Genomic DNA, 18,802 nt, shown 5'->3' on the forward strand with positions numbered 1-18,802 from the left:
TACCAGTTATAATATTGTAGTTATCAAAAACATATCTAAATGTACTTTTCTCCTTGTTTATGTGCCTATTGTTTTTCTTCCATTTCAAGGTATAGATAGCGTGCTCTACCACAAATTGAATAACGATCTTTCGATAGAAGAAAGAGCCAGGCAGTTAGTTCTATTTAATATATAATTAATACTTTCGATCATTTTAATACATAAGTATTTATAAGGAAATGCTCATAAAATATTTAATCGTAAAATTCCTAGGCCATTTTTTTCCAATCTTCTAGTTAAATCGCAGAGAATGTCACGGGATGTGCCTACTCAGACCATTCAGCGTGCGAGGTAAAGATAATTAAAGGGAATCTGAAACTATTAGGAGTCACCTCCCGCTAATAGTTAGCCCTGATGCCGCCAGGGGGACAGGGACGGTATTATGTTGTAGTGAGACAAAAATAAATATTGTTAAAAACGCAAAATTTAACGGACGTACGGAAAATGAAAAAAAACTAGACTCATGAAATTATACAAGTATTATGAGGCAGTAGGAGAGAAGAAATTAAATTACTTAAATGTGTTTTAAATCATTGGTAATTTTTTTTTCCATAGCTTTTATCCAAAAAAAACAGATTGTTATACAGATGGTTCTTGTGTTTGCAGAAGAACCTATGTGAAATGCGCCTGCTCTACAGTATCTGTAAGGTCATAGAAACACTCTTTTTCCTGCAATCATCCATAAAAAATAAAGTAATAAATCATGAAATACACGCGACATGATGTCATTGCATGAAGCCATCCCATTATCCTGTGTCGGTGTACGAATGCGCGGGCGCATTTGCCGCGGCCCGTGCACTGTGAACCGCGTCTGTCTCGCTGATACTACGTAAGTCCAAAATCCAAATATTCCACTTGTTTTTTTTTCTTTTTACTTTTTACTTTTTTACTGAACTAACTGACGGCATAAATGCTCAAGTTAATAAAGTGTTTTAAAACGTTATAACTAATACTTAATAGATATTGAGTTTGAACGATTTTTTTATATCGTAGTCGGTAAAGGAACTGGTGGGTCACCTGATGGTGAGCTATCATCACCAGGTATAAAGATGAGATAGGACAGCTATCACAAAACCTATAGATTTGCAATCCTTAAATGTACGACTTTGAAGATACTATCGAATAATTAAAAATCTGTGTATGAAATATAATAAGTAGAGACATGATAACTTCAACGGTTGTACAACACAATTTAATACCCCCTAATTTTTTGAAACAGTTGGTTAGAAACATCCAAAATGACGGTCAAAAAGCGCCCCTCCGACCTGACCAGCTTAGAGCGGTTCAACCTGTACTACCGAGAGAAGGAACCGCCGCTCACCAAGAGTCAGCTGATGAAGAGGTTCATATGGAATCCGAAGACGAGGCAGTTCTGCGGCCGCACGGCGGCTAGCTGGTGTAAGTATAGGTACATGATTTAAGGTATTGTAGATAGACAGAAATGTACAGATACGGCATATAGTTCTGCATTGTGCCTTTTTGTTAATATCACCAACACTTTCGTACATATTATGGGAAATATGAGGACACATAAATACATTAAATAATATACTAGTAGCTAACAATTTTATTGTAAAGTGAAGAATTTGGTAGCCATAGGTGCAACTTGATTTAGCGACTTATTGCTAGCGTCGATCGAAGATAGCTTATTTTTTTTTCTCCACTTGATTACATTATTATTAGTAACGGAAATTATAGTTATTTTATAACTGTTGGTGCTATTTCTCTGAATATTTATCTGAATTTAATATCTACATACTTAATGGAAAACAATCCTGATAAGAAAAAGTGCAATCCAATATGTTATAAAATGACCTATGAATTAATAATTATTTTATCTTTATACTCCTCACCTTTTATTCTTTATCATATTACAAACTAGCTTCCGCCCGCGACTCCGTCCACGCGGATGTCGGTCTTCGCGTGGATGGTTAATTTCTCCATTTTGAGTAACTCGGACAATGACATCTTATAAATATCTATTGGACCCAAATACGGCTAGGCCTATAATAATACGAAACGTGTGTTCGCGGTTCTACAGAACAACGTCTATGGATAAAACTGAAAAATTAAGATTAATTTTTTTTCTACGTATTTTTCCAGGATAAAAAGTATCCTATTTTACGCCCAGGATAATAAGGTATAATTATACCAAGTTTCATCGAAATCGAACCGGTAGTTTTCACGTGATGTCTTCACATACAGACAGACAGACAGACAGACAGACAGACAGACAAAAATTTTTTTAATCACATATTTGGGTTTGGTATCGATCCAGTAACACCCCCTGCTATTTATTTTTTCAATATTTTCAATGTACAGAATTGACCCTTCTACAGATTTATTATATGTATAGATTTAAATTGAAATGAAACTTAACATTGATAATTTTTTGCAAAAAAGGGAAATTCCGTTACAACCAGACTTGAAAAATAGGGCTCAAGAACAGATGTTTAAATCTTGAGTCATAATCTCAAAAACCCGTGGTCCATTAGTAAAAGAGCAGCCAAGGTCCGCAAGACGCCCCCGGGCGGAAGCGTCGCGGCGAATTGGTCTCATTGTCACATCCTGCCTCACCGGCCACTGGACCGTTGTGATGTTATATAGCTGTAGTACAACTTCTAGTTTTAGCTTCTATAGTACTTCTGCAGTAATGATTTAGTTTTTAAAGTCTTGGGTTTGGAAATGTGAGACTTGCCCATAAACTTTATGACGTAAAATACGTTGGTAATCTACCTATCTGCATGCAGATCTCTCTGCAATAAATGTCGTCTGGAAGAATAAAAATGTAGGTATAAAATTGTATTGTAATGAAAATCGATCAAACATTTAAAGTAGCTAGTTGAAAATCCTTATGATATGAATGTGTAAAGTATACAATCTATAATATCTTCTTAGCTATACGATCCGCTTAGCTTAGGTATATGTTTTACAATGGTACCTCTATAGTCTATATATTCAAAATGTATCCAGATACATGACTAGTAACATCAAAAGTATGACTCTACATATTATTCGGCTCTTGCTAATCAAATTCAGCCTAAACCAGATATAATAACCCCACATAATGTAAGTTAAACGTCTGCATCCTTACAATTTCGCCGGACTAGCAATGATGTCACAATAAAGGATTTAATACCACTTGGACCAAGTATGATATTTATTAACATAGTTTAGTTGATATAGGAAAGTATAACTTTTTGTAACAGAGAATAAAACTAGTTTATGAGGAACTCTCTCTACAAGACACCCAATACAAACACATTTGTTAACAACTTAGGTAACTAATTATGACATAGTGTATCACGGGCGTAACCACAGGCGTAACCTTAAGTTTTAGATGTAGTGTATATTTCGATATGTTTCTTTATTTAATTGTATCGATTTCTAAAGCTAAAGCTTTTTACAAGTTACAACAACTGTATAATCAAAAAAATACGATCATCACTTAATGAAACCATGTCTAAAAAATTAAATTAATTGCAGCAAAAATCGCGTTATTCTACTTCATATTCTACGCGGCGCTCGCGCTCCTAGTCGTTATATGTATGTGGACGTTCCTCCAAATGCTGGACGCGAGACAACCGCGCTGGCAGCTGGAGAGCTCCATCATCGGCACCAACCCGGGGCTGGGGTTCCGCCCCACCCCACCAGAGGTCGCTAGTAGTGTCATATGGTACAGGGGCAACGATCCGGGCAGTTACCAGCTATGGGTTAACGAGCTGTCCACGTTTTTGAAAGGTTAGTTGTAGATGCAAATTTTCATCATTAGTTTTAACATAAGATTTGGGATGAAGGTGGAATGCAGCAGATGCGATTAAAATTTTGTATTATTTTTTATTTGTTGATGATGGGAAGATAGCACCAGATTATGTGACAAATCGAATTTAAAAATCTTGTGTATCAAATCAATTAATTAATTATTGTACACTGCTGCATATCCAAAAGACATCTTATATTGCCTAGAACTACCTATTACCCTGACCATAAGTAATCTGAATGAAATTGTATGTTTAACCCTTCGCAGCCTACAAACGCGACGGCAAGAAGACAATCGCGGGTCAAAATATCCACAACTGCGATTTCAAACTACCGCCACCTGCCGGAAAAGTCTGTGACGTAGACATTAGTGCATGGGGCCCTTGTGTAGAAGATAATAACTTTGCATACCATAAATCTACACCCTGTGTGTTCCTGAAGTTAAACAAAATATATGGCTGGAAACCCGCTTTCTATGACAGCGCGGATACGTTGCCTGAGGCTATGCCAGATGACTTGAAGGACCATATTCGGAATATGACTGCGTATGATAAAAATTATGTGAGTTTTGTTTTATTTTAAGCTATTTTTGGTTTAATTCATAATTATGTGGTCGACAAATGAAGTCTCATTAGCGTTGTTTAATCCCCAATATAGAGCAGTCTATTTAGGTTAAACACGTGTAAATATATATCAGCGTAATACCTACTAATTCTTGTTTCAAGATTTCAAGGTTTCACATCAAATTTAATTCAAATATTGTTATCATACTTTTTTCTGTAAGCTTTCGTTATTCTTTTAATATTCCTTTTTTATGGATTTGAATTTTCGGAAACTTATTTAGCAAACGACAAACCATCCACACAAAAATTTTCTCTTTAGACCAGGACATATTAATGAATTCTTTATTTCATTCCTTCACACAAGAAACATCGAAAATGAAAGATGAAATACAATATATTTTAATAAAAATAAAAAAATACGTGTGGCACTCGGGGACTGCCGCGGTAAAGCTATTGCATGCTATGCCTTCAAGCCACACCTCCGCCCGTCGGAGTGGGGAGCGTGAGGGTTTTCGTTACGCAATTTCTGGATTCGGTCCCCGCGCTCAAGGTCCGCGATAGACGCTATGCAATAGCTTAAAAAAACATATGAAATTATATAAAAGCAATATTATAAACGTTTGATACAAAAATTATAATTATTTTTAACGATTGTAGCTGAACATGGTATGGGTATCATGCCAGGGTGAGAACCCGGCTGACCGGGAGAACATTGGTCCCATACAATACTTACCGTACAGAGGGTTCCCGGGATATTACTTCCCGTATACCAACCAAGAGGGATATCTTAGTCCACTGGTGGCTGTGCATTTACAAAGGCCTAGGAGTAAGTTATTTTATTAAAATTTTCATGATTTGTCTCTCTGTTTATATATTGTGTAAAGAACTGTAAATATGACCAATTTTTCTGTCCAATGTCTTACTGTTTATATGTGCATGATGTTTTGATAATAATTTTCTTTTTCTTCTTCTCTTTGTTATTACTCCTTCTAAGAGAGTAACAAATTTAAAACTTACAAATTAAATCATATTTCTCACTTTATTTGTTAAAAGTCCGTTTCAATACAGTTCATAGTGAGATAAAAATCGCAGCTTGCCTATTATCATGTTAATAATACATAACAATGTGTAATCCTGTGTGTAATTCTATTAACCACGTAAAGGCCTATTCAAACTACAGTCCACTACAGCCGTGGGTACCGGTATCCCGATGTATACGAGATTAATTAATATAATGTACTACGTAAGAGATTTAATCGCGTAGGTACACATTGGAATATCGCTACCCATGGCGGTACCGCATACCGCCGCGCTGTAGTTTGAATAGGCCTTAACATACAGATATACAAAATATGTACATATAAATCCACGATTTATTTAATATTATCTTTTCCAGCCGGTATGTTAATCAACATAGAATGCCGAGCCTGGGCCCACAACATAAAATACGACAGAGCGGAAGGCATGGGGTCCGTACACATTGAGGTCATGGTCGAATAGACCCCGTACCACGGATATAGACCAAAGAGTAGTATAGGGTTAATGTGAGAGTATTTATAGTGTACATGGAATAAACTATTGAATGATAATTGTGTTTTATTGTTAAGGCGACTACACCACCGAAACTAGCGCCCCCTCAACATTTTATTTTTTTACTCCTAAACCAGATCAAATTTAAAAAATCTAGCTCGGTACTTTGCTAGTATATTACTTGTAGTATTTTTGGTATTACTTTTCATTATTTTGCATTCGGTAAATTAGGAGAACTTTTGATTACCGCCAAAAGTGGCCACTTTTGGCGGTAATCAAAAGTTCTCTAGAATAATGAACAGTTAGAATAGTGAAAAGTAATACCAAAAATACTACAAGTAATATACTAGCAAAGTACCGAGCTAGATTTTTTAAATTTGATCTGGTTAAGGAGTAAAAAAATAAAATGTTCGGTGGCGCTAGTTTCGGTGGTGTAGGCCTCTTAAACCTTCCTTAAGTATTATTATTTGTAATACTTTGTTTATTAACTTATTAACAAAGTTTGAATGACAGTTCTCAGACAAAATATGAGATCGCTCGAAATGCCAAATAACAATCTTGTTATTCAAAATTATTATGCTTGTTCACTATCTAGGTAGGTATTATTATTTATTAGTAATGAAAAATTCATTTATTACAATCTTTTCTCAGTTATTCTTACTAGAATAAAGTTTCAAAATAACTTTATATTCACGTTCATAAATATTATCGCCATTTCCATTACCTAAACCAACTATTTCAATTCTAAAAATTGAAGATCTGTCTATAAAAGCCACCAAAGCCAATTTTACCATTATATCTTTGAAAACCAGGTTACCAGGCCTAGGTACATAAAACCTACATCATAACGTATTAGTAATGATCATGTACTTATACTAAGTATGTATAATCGCAATACTAACGTGATTACGGCACAACCACACTTGTGTGTTTTCTTGTATACCCGTGTATCTTTACTTGAATATTAAATTGGAATTAGAATAATTACTAACAACTAAATTAAGACCTTTTTACGACACTACAGTGATGGTCACAGGATAAATAATATTGCAATCTCGATTAAACCTGTTAAAATGTAGGAAAGTGTAAGCCCAAAACAGCGTAAAATAAAAGTTAAAAAGAAAATATTACTAAAACTAGCTTCCGCCCGCGACTCTGTCCGCGCGGATGTCGGTCTTCGCGTGGATGGTTATTTCTCCATTTTGAGTACCTACCTCTGTCAATAACATCTTATAAATATCTATTGGACCCAATTCCCAAATACGGCTAGGCCTATAATAATACGCAACGCGTGTTCGCGGTTCTACGGAACAACGTCTATGGATAAAACTGAAAAATTAAGATTAATTTTTTTCTACGTATTTTTCCAGGATAAAAAGTATCCTATTTTACGCCCAGGATAATAAGGTATAATTATACCAAGTTTCATCGAAATCGAACCGCTAGTTTTCACGTGATGCCTTCACATACAGACAGACAGACAGACAGACAGACAGACAAAAAATTTTTTAATCACATATTTGGGTTTGGTATCTATCCAGTAACACCCCCTGCTATTTATTTTCAATGTACAGAATTGACCCTTCTACAGATTTATTATATGTATAGAAGTCGTAGGTATATAGATATTTCAGTATTTATCATAATTATTATAGGTAGGTACATTTTTATTGTATATCTACTAGTGGTCCGCCCCGGCTTCGCCCGTGGTACATATTTCGCAATAAAAGGTAGCCTATGTCCTTTCTCGGGTATCAAAATATCTCCATACCAAATTTCATGCAAATTGGTTCAGTAGTTTAGGCGTGATTGAGTAACAGACAGACAGACAGAGTTACTTTCGTATTTATAATACAAAATATTAGTATGGATTTAAACAAGGGCTCAATTCATTTTTTAATCGACTTCAAAAAAAGGAGGAGGATTTACGTGATTATTTTTTTGTTCGATGCGGGATGGTGTCGAATTGGTCCCATAAAAATTTTATTCGGATAGGCCCAGTAGTTTTTATTTTATGAGCATTTTTGTCTGTATTTGTCAATGTTGCAAGTGCAAGTTTGAAGTCGGTTGTTTTTAACGCAGTTATCACGTGTTTTAACGTTAGATACCTAGTTAGTAACTGAAAAATTTTTTCAATAAATAGTTTGTCCTGTAATAGGAATGAAATAAAACAACAATAGTCAATAAAATTTTGTATTACTAATAATATAAATAAATAATACAGTATATACTATACATAATATAAAACAAAATATATTTTCTGCGAATAGGTAGTAGTTTCCTAAATTATTTAATCTTAATATATATAAATCTCGTGTCACAATGTTTGTCCTCAATGGACTCCTAAACCACTTAACCGATTACAATAAAATTCGCACACCATGTGCAGTTCGATCCAACTTGAGAGATAGGATAGTTTAAATCTCAAATCGTTTTAAAAGCGGGCAAAGCCGCGGGCGGTAAGCTAGTTAATTATAAAGAACGCAAGCAATACATATTTACTATTCGTTTATTAATTTTTTTAACCTATTTTTAATAAAGACACATTTCTAAGGCACTAACAGTTTTAAATTTGATAATTTTACTTCCGTTAAAAGTAGTAAATAAGTAAAAGCCCATTAGAGTACTTAGTAATAGTACTAAATACTAACCTAGATTTTGTTAACCTATAGGTATTTTTTACCAATTTTCTAATGATTTCTTTAGCTTCCATCTCATAGAAAGTAAAAGTTATTTTTTAATTTTTCGCAATAATAACATTTCAGCGGAATTAGTATATTAAATAGATACTAAATTGATCATGATCCTCCTTTTTACCAGATACTTCTACGTACCTACAAAATAAAAAAAAAAGAAAGAAAGAAGAAAGAAAGAAAGAAAATACATTTAATCCAACACACAGGAAAAAAACAATAAAAATATAAACAATACAGAAATACAGAAGAAAAAACAACTACAATGCAACATGTAACAAACAAACAAAACAGACAATGAAAATAACAAAAAAATAAAATTAAAAGAAGTATGTTTGTCCGCGTGTGTTGGATAGGGATACCACTCAGGAAATCTGTGGCTTTAGAGCCGCAGCACTGATTTTCAGTGGTTCCCATAATATTGCAATTGACGTTTAAAACATAATATTTATCCATTTTTTTTTCACATACACATATTACATACTAACACCTAACACGTTCAGCAACATTAAAACCTACAATATATGCTAATATCTAGTAATTAAATGCGTTTTCGTGGATATGTCACTGTATGTGCTCAATCTATCATAATCTCGAGATGAGTTGAACCGAGTCGCTCCTTCAGGCTCGGGGTGTATTCTATGTTCTTCGCCCACGCTCGACAGCGGATGTTTATTATTACGTTACCTGAAAAAAAATATGACATATTATATTATAGGTAAAGGATTAGATAAATAGAAATAGGCAAATTGTGAGCAATTCCATGAGATTAAAAAAAATCTTGCCACACTTGTCAATAACAGCTTTTTACAACTTTGGTGTCACTTTTTATATGCACTTAACTTATCAAGTTTGAAATGCATTTTCAAGTAAGTACTTATTAATTTTCATGAAATATTAACACGAGCTTTCATACAAATGGATAAAAAGGAAAAATATAGGTATACCTACATATTTACTAGGAAAAAAGTTATGTAGTTATGAAGGAAATTAAACTCAACAATATTTTAAATTACTTTTACAAACATTTATAAATACTTATTACTTTTACACATAACCACTGATAACATAGTTACTTCGTAAACAGTAGGTATCTTTTACTATTTCTGTAATTTATTATAAAGCACATTATAACTTACGTAAAGGATTCATCAACTGCACCGCGACCAAAGGGCTCAGATACCCTGGAGTGTTGTTATAAGGGAAGTAGACCTCAGAGAGCCCTGGATGGGGCCAGTACTGCAAGGGGCCTAGGGCTTCCACGTCCGCTGGCCGTTCGCCCATACAGGACAACCATACTTTGCGGCGCTGGAAGTAGGTAAGTATATTGGAATAAAGGTATGTGAAAAAAAGGTGCATAGTTAATGTGAAATAACGTGTCTTTTTGTATAAGATATTAGATAAGTAACTGATAGATGAAGTGTTTTATTATAAAACGTGAAGCTTTTTCTGGAGCAAGGGGTAGCTAAGTGTAAACGACATTCACATCAATTTAAATGAATTAGAGGCACTTTCAAATCTAGTTATCTTTGTAGGGATCAAACCAAATAATTCGTTTAAACATTAAGATATAGAGAGTAGAGAACTAGAGACAAATAAATGAAATATTTAGAAGCTCTACAATAATAGAGGATATTCTGCTACATAAATGTCTGTTTCTATAGGAACATCTTAGAACCTGAAAATCTTATACTTACCTCTTGTGGTGTAGTTGTTTTGTTGATATAGTTCACAATGTCAGGCGGCATGTCGGGGGGCAGGTCGCCGGGGTCGTCGTAGAATACTGGGTTCCAGTCGTAGATCTAGAAAAAGAAAAAACGTGTTGGACAGTTATAATTAATAAATTATCGCAATTTTATTAATTACAATACTCATAAAGATTTGAAGTTCAGTGCATGTTATGTATTGTTACAAATTTTATATTTATTAAAAACATCTATGGTATAAAAATATACTATTCTCAAGTAGAAATCAGAGTTTGGATTGTTATAATATAGATATTTAGAATATTATCTATACATATAATAAATCTGTAGAAGGGTCAATTCTGTACATTGAAAATATTTAAAAAATAAATAGCAGAGGGTGTTACTGGATCGATACCAAACCCAAATATGTGATTAAAAAAATTTTTGTCTGTCTGTCTGTCTGTCTGTCTGTATGTGAAGGCATCACGTGAAAACTAACGGTTCGATTTCGATGAAACTTGGTATAATTATACCTTTTTATCCTGGAAAAATACGTAGAAAAAATTAATCTTAATTTTTCAGTTTTATCCATACACGTTGTTCTGTAGAACCGCGAACACACGTTGCGTACCTATTATTATAGGCCTAGCCGTATTTGGCTCCAATAGAATTTATAAGATGTCATTGTCAGAGTTACTCAAAATGGAGAAATAAACCATCCACGCGAAGACCGACATCCGCGCGGACGGAGTCGCGGGCGGAAGCTAGTTTTAAATATAATTATTAGAGCTTTATAACAATGCAGTTTACAGTAAATCTAAAAAAAATACTTTCTGTCACCTTATTAAGCTTTATTATAAGACAGGGCTTTCCCTCCCCATATCCATAGTCGTTTTCAGAAGAACAAGGACCAAACTGTGATACGTTGAAAGAACAGACATCGCCGGGAGGCGGCTTCTTGTCTTGGCAGTCCCGTTGGTTCAGTCCTTGATTGACGAGAAGAGATTTGTTCTTGTACGCTGTTATAAGAAGGAATAGTTTGTAACATAAATCTATTTTTAAGTACCTATTTATTGTATTTAAAAGCATTAAAATATGCAATTTAATAATATATTGTGTACATAATGCTATAAAAGTAAAAAATCAAAAAGGCTGTTTTCAATAGTGCAAATTCGCAGATTCCATACTGGGTAAGATGTTTTAACTAACTTTTCAATACTTAGATGGCGTAGTGTGTCCCTTACTCCTAAGCTTAGGTACTCACATCAAAACGGGTGAAAGAAATTCGAACGCTTAGGTGAAATAGGGGAAAAAACTTAGGACGAAAGAGCGGGTTCGGGTCCCATATATCATCGTCTCGTCATCGTACAATATGCTCAATGCTCATGTCATGGCGTAAGGCGACGATATTTGAATCTAGCCAAAGATGTTTCTTCTGAGTTCTGACACGTGTCTTCGGCACACACGCTCTTTTTTTTCAAATAGCAACGGTTAATTAAAAAATAAATCACATAATACTCACGTGCCAAGAACTCCTCTATATTATCTGTATACTTTTTGTAAGTTGTCTTATTGTCCAACTTGTACCAAATGAGAGCGCCCTCTTCGAAGATTATTGGTCGATGGCCCATACCTGGGTTGTTTCCTGAAACATTTTATGGAACCCCAGTAACAATAGATTTAAAAATCTATTTTTACTTTTTTATGAACTCTATTTATTTAAAGCTCTCCAGCAATCGTCTCGATTACAACTGAATTAAATTCTATGTAACTTAATGCAAGACGAACAGTATAAAAGTTTCTTAACTTATGACGACGAGATATTCTTAGATATTTTTCGCTTTTGGTCTATAGTCAAAATACATCACAGAGAGTTCTTTGAGTTAATTTACTTATGCTTTATTTTATTAACATTTAAGACATCTAGCCTATTATTTTAAACTCTTTATACGTTAGCAAGTACATCCTTTCTCTACGCAACAGTGAAGACAAAAATTGTCACAAATCTTAGCTTACCAATAATAGACTCAGCCAGTGTGAAGTACGGTACATGTTCATCCACGGAAGCCAGCAGGCCGCACATACAGATGGAGAAAAAGATCACAATGCAGATGTACATCACGAGGTAGATGAGGCCTATTACACCTGCAAAAAGAAATATTATAATATCGTGAGAAGAGTTCGCGAAAATCTTGGAACTTGAGGAGACCTTTTTTAAAGAAGAATCATTTATTAAAACTAGTTTCCCGGTGAATAAAACCATGAAAATGTTTTTTATAGCAAATTAGGTGCTACATATAGGTTTTCATGGTTATACCAACCATGAAAACCTAACTGACACTTTCGTATTGTTTTTCGTATTTATAATATTAGTATAGTAAGTAGTATAGAATTATAATATGAATGTTTAAATCCTATAACATATAATGCAGCAAACATGCAATAATTTACAAAGACATTATCGTCCGTTGAATATATTTAACACTATTAGGCGTTAAATGGAATACAACGTTTCTGTGTTTGTATTCATTTACTATAAACATAACCTAGTGTTATATTTTGTACCTAAATGTATATTGAAGATATTGAAGGCCGTTGTAGGCTGTAGCTTCAGCTTCAGCGTCAGTTAGGTTCCAATTTGAAACTTAAACTCAATTAGGTGCAGTTAGGAAAAAAACAGCAGCTCTATTTTGAATTGACGAAGTTTTATGTGCGTTTTTATATTTATTAAGCATCGATATATTATTACCTATATGAATCTTTAAAGAAGTTTTAAAAGGTTTAAAACATCTGATCTTGATGAAGGAAAAATCTAGAATACTTATTTTATATTTACAATTGTAACCGCAAACATTATTGGTTTTAACAAGGTCGATATTTCTCATATTTCAATAACCACATTGTTTTATTCTTTAATTTCTTCTGTTTTATCGCTACGAACAGATAAGTCAGAACATATTTGTGGTTGATTAATAATAACAAGACATTATTTCAATCATTAATTTTTATACAATTGTATATTAGCACTCATTGAACAGGTCTGAAAATCAATATCAACATCAAAAACTACTTATTTTTCCTAACTTAGTAACATTGTACACTAACCACTGTTCCTTGCCCTAAATGTTTTGTAAATCGTATCAATCAGAACAGGAAGCCCAAAATCCAGTATGAATTCAGGTCACAACTTATATCTAGACGTGAGTTTAGTGGATTTAGGTAATGCATACCCTAAATACACAAAATGACGTGAACGGATCGGATGTAGTACAAATAGCTCGGGCGGTCACGGACTGTTTACATTCGCGTTACATATCAAAGTAAAGTATGGTTTATATTATGTTAATAATATCTAACACTTTCCAGTAGAAAGATAAAACTTTCAGCTTTTTCGCTACATTCTTTCTATGCTATTGAATATGCCGGCACTGTACGTTCGCAGTGTTGATAATGCTGGGAAGTACCTACTTACAGTACTTATTATTTTGTTAGATTTTTATCATGTAATTTCAGAATTGTTCAGGGAAATCTATGTTAAATTTAATAACTAGCTTCACTTAAGAATCTAATTGTTCTGACTTTTAAGATTTCTTTTATACTAGCTTTCCGCCCGCGACTTCGCCCGCGTTTTGAAAGAAAAACCCGCATAGTTCCCGTTCCCGTGGGATTTATTTATTTATTTATTTATTCAAATTAAATACACACAACAGGCCACGATCTTGCCGGGTCCATAGGCGCCACATCAATTTTACGAGCAGATCGCAACCCAACAAAATGTGTACAATTACAATACTACAATGGGATACAGCTTAAAGTTATCTAAAGCGTATTACAATAAATTCATATTTAAAAATTCGATAATTCAATATTACATATAAAAGAAAGACAATAAAAATAATGGTTACATAACACAATACATTAACAACAAAACTAGGACATCATTTCAAGATTCGACAGACATGTTCTTTGAATATGTTTATTCGATGATCAAATATATCAAAATCGGGGAATCTTGTGGATAAATCATTGTACAAACGGCAGAAACGAGATATAGGGGTTATAAAAATTTCCGGGATGGAACCTATCCTATGTGTTAATCCAAGTTACCCTCTATGTGTGTGCTAAATTTAATTGCTATCGGTTCAGTAGTATTTGCATGAAAGAGTAACAAACACACAACACACACCACCTTAAAAACTTTCGCATATTTTATAATATTAGTAGGATGTCATCAGATAAATAGTTAATTGGTCAATTAAATTAGTATCCATTTAATGTAGATAAGTACCTATATATTTGATATAGATAAACTGCCACCCTATTGTTTCGGGTGTGGTATGTTAATCTCTAACAAGGTCAAGGCTTCTCGCAATTCGCTTTAAAATTATTACGTCGTAAAAATAGCATCATGAACTTTTATGACGCTAAAATAAATTTTATTACCGCACCATTTCTCTGGTTATTCACGTATTTGATTAAACGAATTTGCGCAGTTTTGTTTGTTGGCTTTTAGAGTTGATTCCATTATAGACACGATCGGTTGTAAAGTCCAATTTCTTTGATGGTTGTGTAGCGCTATAAAATGGTAACCAAAGGGTTACCATTAGTTTAATAGTTTACTAGCGGTTTTGGTTTTTGCTCGTATGTAATGTTATGTAGGTACATATTGTGCTATGTTCTATCTGCTTCTTTGGCCAGCTGTTTTGCAGGTACAATATGTAACGGTGCGTTTAGAGTTTCGACAAATTGAACATAGAGCTAGAGCTAGACCATTCTCTCGTGATCTTTTAGTGTAAACGAAAACTCGTATTCAGGATTATTCAGTATTAGAACATTGCATAGAACCTTTTTGAACGTACTAAGAATAACGAAAGAATGCTCTACGCCTGTTTACACTAAAATAATTTTACATAGTGGGTCAACATATCGCTCGTTTGATCTAAATGCACCATACTTATATATGCTTAGTGCTTACTATGTTATTGAGACGATGCTTCACGTCTTGAATAATATTAAACGAATATCAAACCAAATTACGAACACGATAAGGTTTTAGTTTAAATCTTTGCAATCATACTGTAATAAAGCTGGCTTTAAAGCCGCGACTTGGCAGCGACAGGTGGTTTTTTTACTTAAAAGAATCGCTGTTGGGTAACTTAATTAAAATATATAAAAAAGTCTATAGGATCAACCTCTGTGGAAAATTTTTCTTTCTTTCAACCTAATGTATTTTTGCGAACTATTTATATTTCTTCTTCAATAAGGTTACAAAGGAAAAAGCAGTTCGAAATATTCCCCCATTCTCTTTATCGTCAAGTCTATAATATCATGTAAGTTAAGACAGGGAACAGAGCCATCACGTCAATTGTAAGTATGACGCACGTCCCCAACCCTTGTCATATTGTGTGATATGTCACTTATACGTACGGCTGTAACTATGTAGGTAACAGCGCTCGACAAATATTCCATCGACTTGTTACCGAAAACACATCGGGTATCGGAAAAGTTTGACAAATACAAATAAAACGAGTGACCACTGGGTGTTGGTTGCTATAGATAGAATATATTTTAGAAACTTAACAGCAGTTGTAGATATTATTTTACAAGCTTTAAATATTTAAGAGAACCACTAGAATTAGGTACTTACTGTTTTTTCTCCACGATTTTCTGGAAATTTTCCATGAAACTACAAATAATTAAGTAAGCTAGTGTTATTTTAGGATAAGGGAAGTAAGAAACTAGCGGATCTGAGATTCGGTAGCGATTTATACACAATTTGGTTTAAAAATTTGCGTTTTTGTTTTTATGTCAAGCGCGCTTTTCATTGAGGTTAGTGCGCATAGCCATCAACTGTATCCTACTAAAAATTCTCATTTCTCTGTGTTAAAATTTAAATTTAGCAACATGCCTAATAATTATCTCTAAACCAAAATGCATCAAAAATCGGTTCAAAAGTTGCAAATCAAATTAGTTTAAAATCTGTTTTGTGTTCATCTATGAAACCTCTGAAAGAGCATGTAGAGACAATTATGTTAACAAAAAAGAAACTGAATATAAGGATAATTTTGCATAATCCCAAAGCTATTACCTATCGACACCCATATAGTAGCACTAACACAGTTCTGAGTTATGGCTTCAAAAATAACTGCAGAGAACGTGATTCACTTACGCGTAAAATATGAATCGAATTCCTCAAACGAGTAACTACGGCTTTATAAAATTCACTTTGAATAATTCATGGGTTATATACAAATCACGTGCGAAAACTTGTAGCCATTTTCCCTTAAGTTTGATTCGAAAAAAACCGTGACTTGTTTGACTCCAAAGTTTTCTATCTACTATTTTCTTTCAAAATTTCATTCAAATCGGCTTGGTTAAGCGGTAAGAGTAACTAACGTAGAGACAAACAGACTTTTGCTTTAGTGTGGATGTTAAATTAGTTTATTGGTACTCTTCAAAAAATTCTTATGTATAACTGCCTCGACAATCATTTAAGTTGAAATTATTTCGACAGATTTTCTTGTATCTCTTTTCCTCATTTTTGTCATTTATATAATCATAACGAATGTAGTTAGTTGCTCATAAAATTTATTTTCGATACAACATACTCAGAAAAAACCGGCCAAGTGCGAGTCGGACTCGCGCACCGAGGGTTCCGTAAAATTTGAGGTTTTCGGAATTTTTTCTTTATACAGTGTGCTATAAAACGTTGCTTCATGCCAAATTTCATGATTCTAGGTCGACTGGAAGTACCCTTTAGGTTTTGATTCCCTTGCGAGTACTTGCGAGTTTCAAAATATGCAGCTTAAATTGCTGTTTCTTTTGATTGCGTTGACATAGAAGTTCGATTTTGTTACAGCTTAAAGGTATTATAGACCTGAGTATTTGGTATGAATTTCAATTTAATACCTCTACGCGTTTATGAGGAAATGGGTAGTAAGTTAAAAATTATTAAAAAAATATATATTATGTGATTTAACTAAAAATTTATGGTTTTCGTAATTTTTCGTTTATCTATGCTATAAGACGCTGCTTTGTACCAAATTTCAAGATTCTGAGTTCACGGGGAGCACCCTGTAGGTTTTGATTGCCTTGCAAGTGTCGAAAATTTGCGGCATAAACGGCTGTATCTTTTGATTGTTTTGGCTTAGAAATTTGATTTTTTCACAGCTTCAAGGGACAGTAGACCTGAGTAATTGATATAAATTTCAGCTTCATACCTTCACGCGTTCCTGAGAAAAAGGGTCTTGACAGACGGACGGACGGACAGACGGACAACAAAGTGATCCTATATGGGTTCCGTTTTTTCCTTTTGAGGTACGGAACCCTAAAAACGAAAAAAAATTAAATCTAATAAATTTTCCAGCCTAATAATGTACATTAATTGTCTCTTGGCATTAATGTACGATGCCGTTACTTTTGGGAAGTTGTTATAGTAGTTAACGAAGTGTTCAGTAAACATTTCAGTTTGAGATAGGTATAGGTATCTACTTATTAAGTTTAGTAAGGATGTTATTTTAATATTTCATGTTATATGAAAGTTCATACATAAGTATGTAAACTTGTTTAATAATGTTAACTTATTAAATTTAAAAGTTTTTATTGAGTTTTAATCGTAGAAACGATATAAGAGGTTTTGTTGAAATTTTTATTACCTACAGGTACAGAGGAGGTTTTTGACGAATCAAAATCAAGTGAAATAAGTTTGAGTTTGAGGAAAAATATCTTCATATATACAAACTTTTAGATTAATCACTTACGCTATTGTAATTTAGGGAACATAATATAAGGACAATCGATTTTGAGAATAATTAATTAAAGATATTTTCAATTAAAATCATCAAAATAATACTTAGAAAACTTCATAAGTTTTATAGATATTTTTTTCTAGCAAATAACAAAATACGGCTGGACTCATTTAGATGGAAATTGGTTAACCGATAGTTTTCATCTCGGAAAATTATATTAAAATTAAGTTTATGGTTGTATTTAAAATACATTTTCAACAGATTAAACTCTGGAAACTTTAATTAATACATTTTTTTATTATTATTATTTATTTTTACATCCCTTAGAAACCCCAATAAATTTTCGAAAATTCTTGAAAACCACCCTTCAACAAAATAAACCAAAAACGGGAACTTACCCCACCGCTTCGGCGTCCTGCCCAGGAACTTTCTCTCCTCCGGATCCCAAATGGCATACTGTATCCTCTGGAGGAAGGGTCTCTGAGGAGGTCGTCTGCAGTAGTTGGGAACTCCGTTCGGCTCCACACCCATGCTGTTGCCCGTCCTGTGGTGGACTGAACGAGATGTGGGTGTGTGTGGACTGAGTAGGTGGATGCGGTTTATGCCAGCGAGGTAGCGCCTCTGTGAGGCTGGTTATGTACAAGGATTTTATGACTGGCGATGTAAAACGATGTTATACGTGGATTTTTTAAATGTATATACTTTAATAGTAATACCACAGTATTACCATATTTCCTATAATATTGTAATACTGTGGTAATACTTCAAATAGCTTAATAATA

General features: G+C 33.8%; 2 protein-coding genes across 3 annotated transcripts; one reads left to right on the forward strand and one right to left on the reverse strand.

Annotated features, from left to right (window-relative positions):
- Nucleotides 1-752: 752 nt before the first annotated feature.
- LOC123706393 (sodium/potassium-transporting ATPase subunit beta-2-like) lies at nucleotides 753-5,950 on the forward strand. Of its 2 annotated transcripts, none has more exons than XM_045655653.1 (6): nucleotides 753-868; nucleotides 1,259-1,437; nucleotides 3,526-3,780; nucleotides 4,067-4,359; nucleotides 5,019-5,187; nucleotides 5,758-5,950. In XM_045655653.1, the coding sequence occupies exons 1-6, from the start codon at nucleotides 759-761 to the stop codon at nucleotides 5,859-5,861; spliced, it is 1,110 nt and encodes a 369-aa protein (XP_045511609.1). In that variant the 5' UTR covers nucleotides 753-758; the 3' UTR covers nucleotides 5,862-5,950. The 2 variants fall into 2 exon arrangements, with proteins under 2 accessions (XP_045511609.1, XP_045511610.1); XM_045655654.1 differs by having other exon boundaries at nucleotides 801-872.
- Nucleotides 5,951-9,068: 3,118 nt separating this feature from the next.
- LOC123705877 (sodium/potassium-transporting ATPase subunit beta-2-like) lies at nucleotides 9,069-18,590 on the reverse strand. The gene is made up of 7 exons (XM_045654956.1): nucleotides 18,419-18,590; nucleotides 12,289-12,417; nucleotides 11,795-11,917; nucleotides 11,113-11,291; nucleotides 10,282-10,386; nucleotides 9,724-9,892; nucleotides 9,069-9,271 (listed from the first exon to the last, which is right to left on the reverse strand). Exons 1-7 carry the CDS (start codon nucleotides 18,549-18,551, stop codon nucleotides 9,162-9,164), a joined length of 948 nt encoding a protein of 315 aa, XP_045510912.1. The 5' UTR covers nucleotides 18,552-18,590; the 3' UTR covers nucleotides 9,069-9,161.
- Nucleotides 18,591-18,802: the final 212 nt, after the last annotated feature.

This window comes from Colias croceus, chromosome 3, assembly GCF_905220415.1.
Source record: "Colias croceus chromosome 3, ilColCroc2.1".
NCBI lineage: Eukaryota > Metazoa > Arthropoda > Insecta > Lepidoptera > Pieridae > Colias > Colias croceus.

Excerpts from the sequence above, each read along its gene's own strand:
- LOC123706393 (XM_045655653.1), top strand. The coding sequence starts at position 759 with ATGATGTCATTGCATGAAGCCATCCCATTATCCTGTGTCGGTGTACGA. Across the intron at positions 4,360-5,018 it reads CTGCGTATGATAAAAATTAT|CTGAACATGGTATGGGTATC; the intron begins GTGAGTTTTGTT and ends TAACGATTGTAG. Across the intron at positions 5,188-5,757 it reads GCATTTACAAAGGCCTAGGA|CCGGTATGTTAATCAACATA; the intron begins GTAAGTTATTTT and ends TATCTTTTCCAG.
- LOC123705877 (XM_045654956.1), bottom strand. The coding sequence starts at position 18,551 with ATGGGTGTGGAGCCGAACGGAGTTCCCAACTACTGCAGACGACCTCCT. Across the intron at positions 12,418-18,418 it reads CAGGACGCCGAAGCGGTGGG|GTGTAATAGGCCTCATCTAC; the intron begins GTAAGTTCCCGT and ends TTCTTTTTGCAG. Across the intron at positions 11,292-11,794 it reads TATAGAGGAGTTCTTGGCAC|CGTACAAGAACAAATCTCTT; the intron begins GTGAGTATTATG and ends TTCTTATAACAG.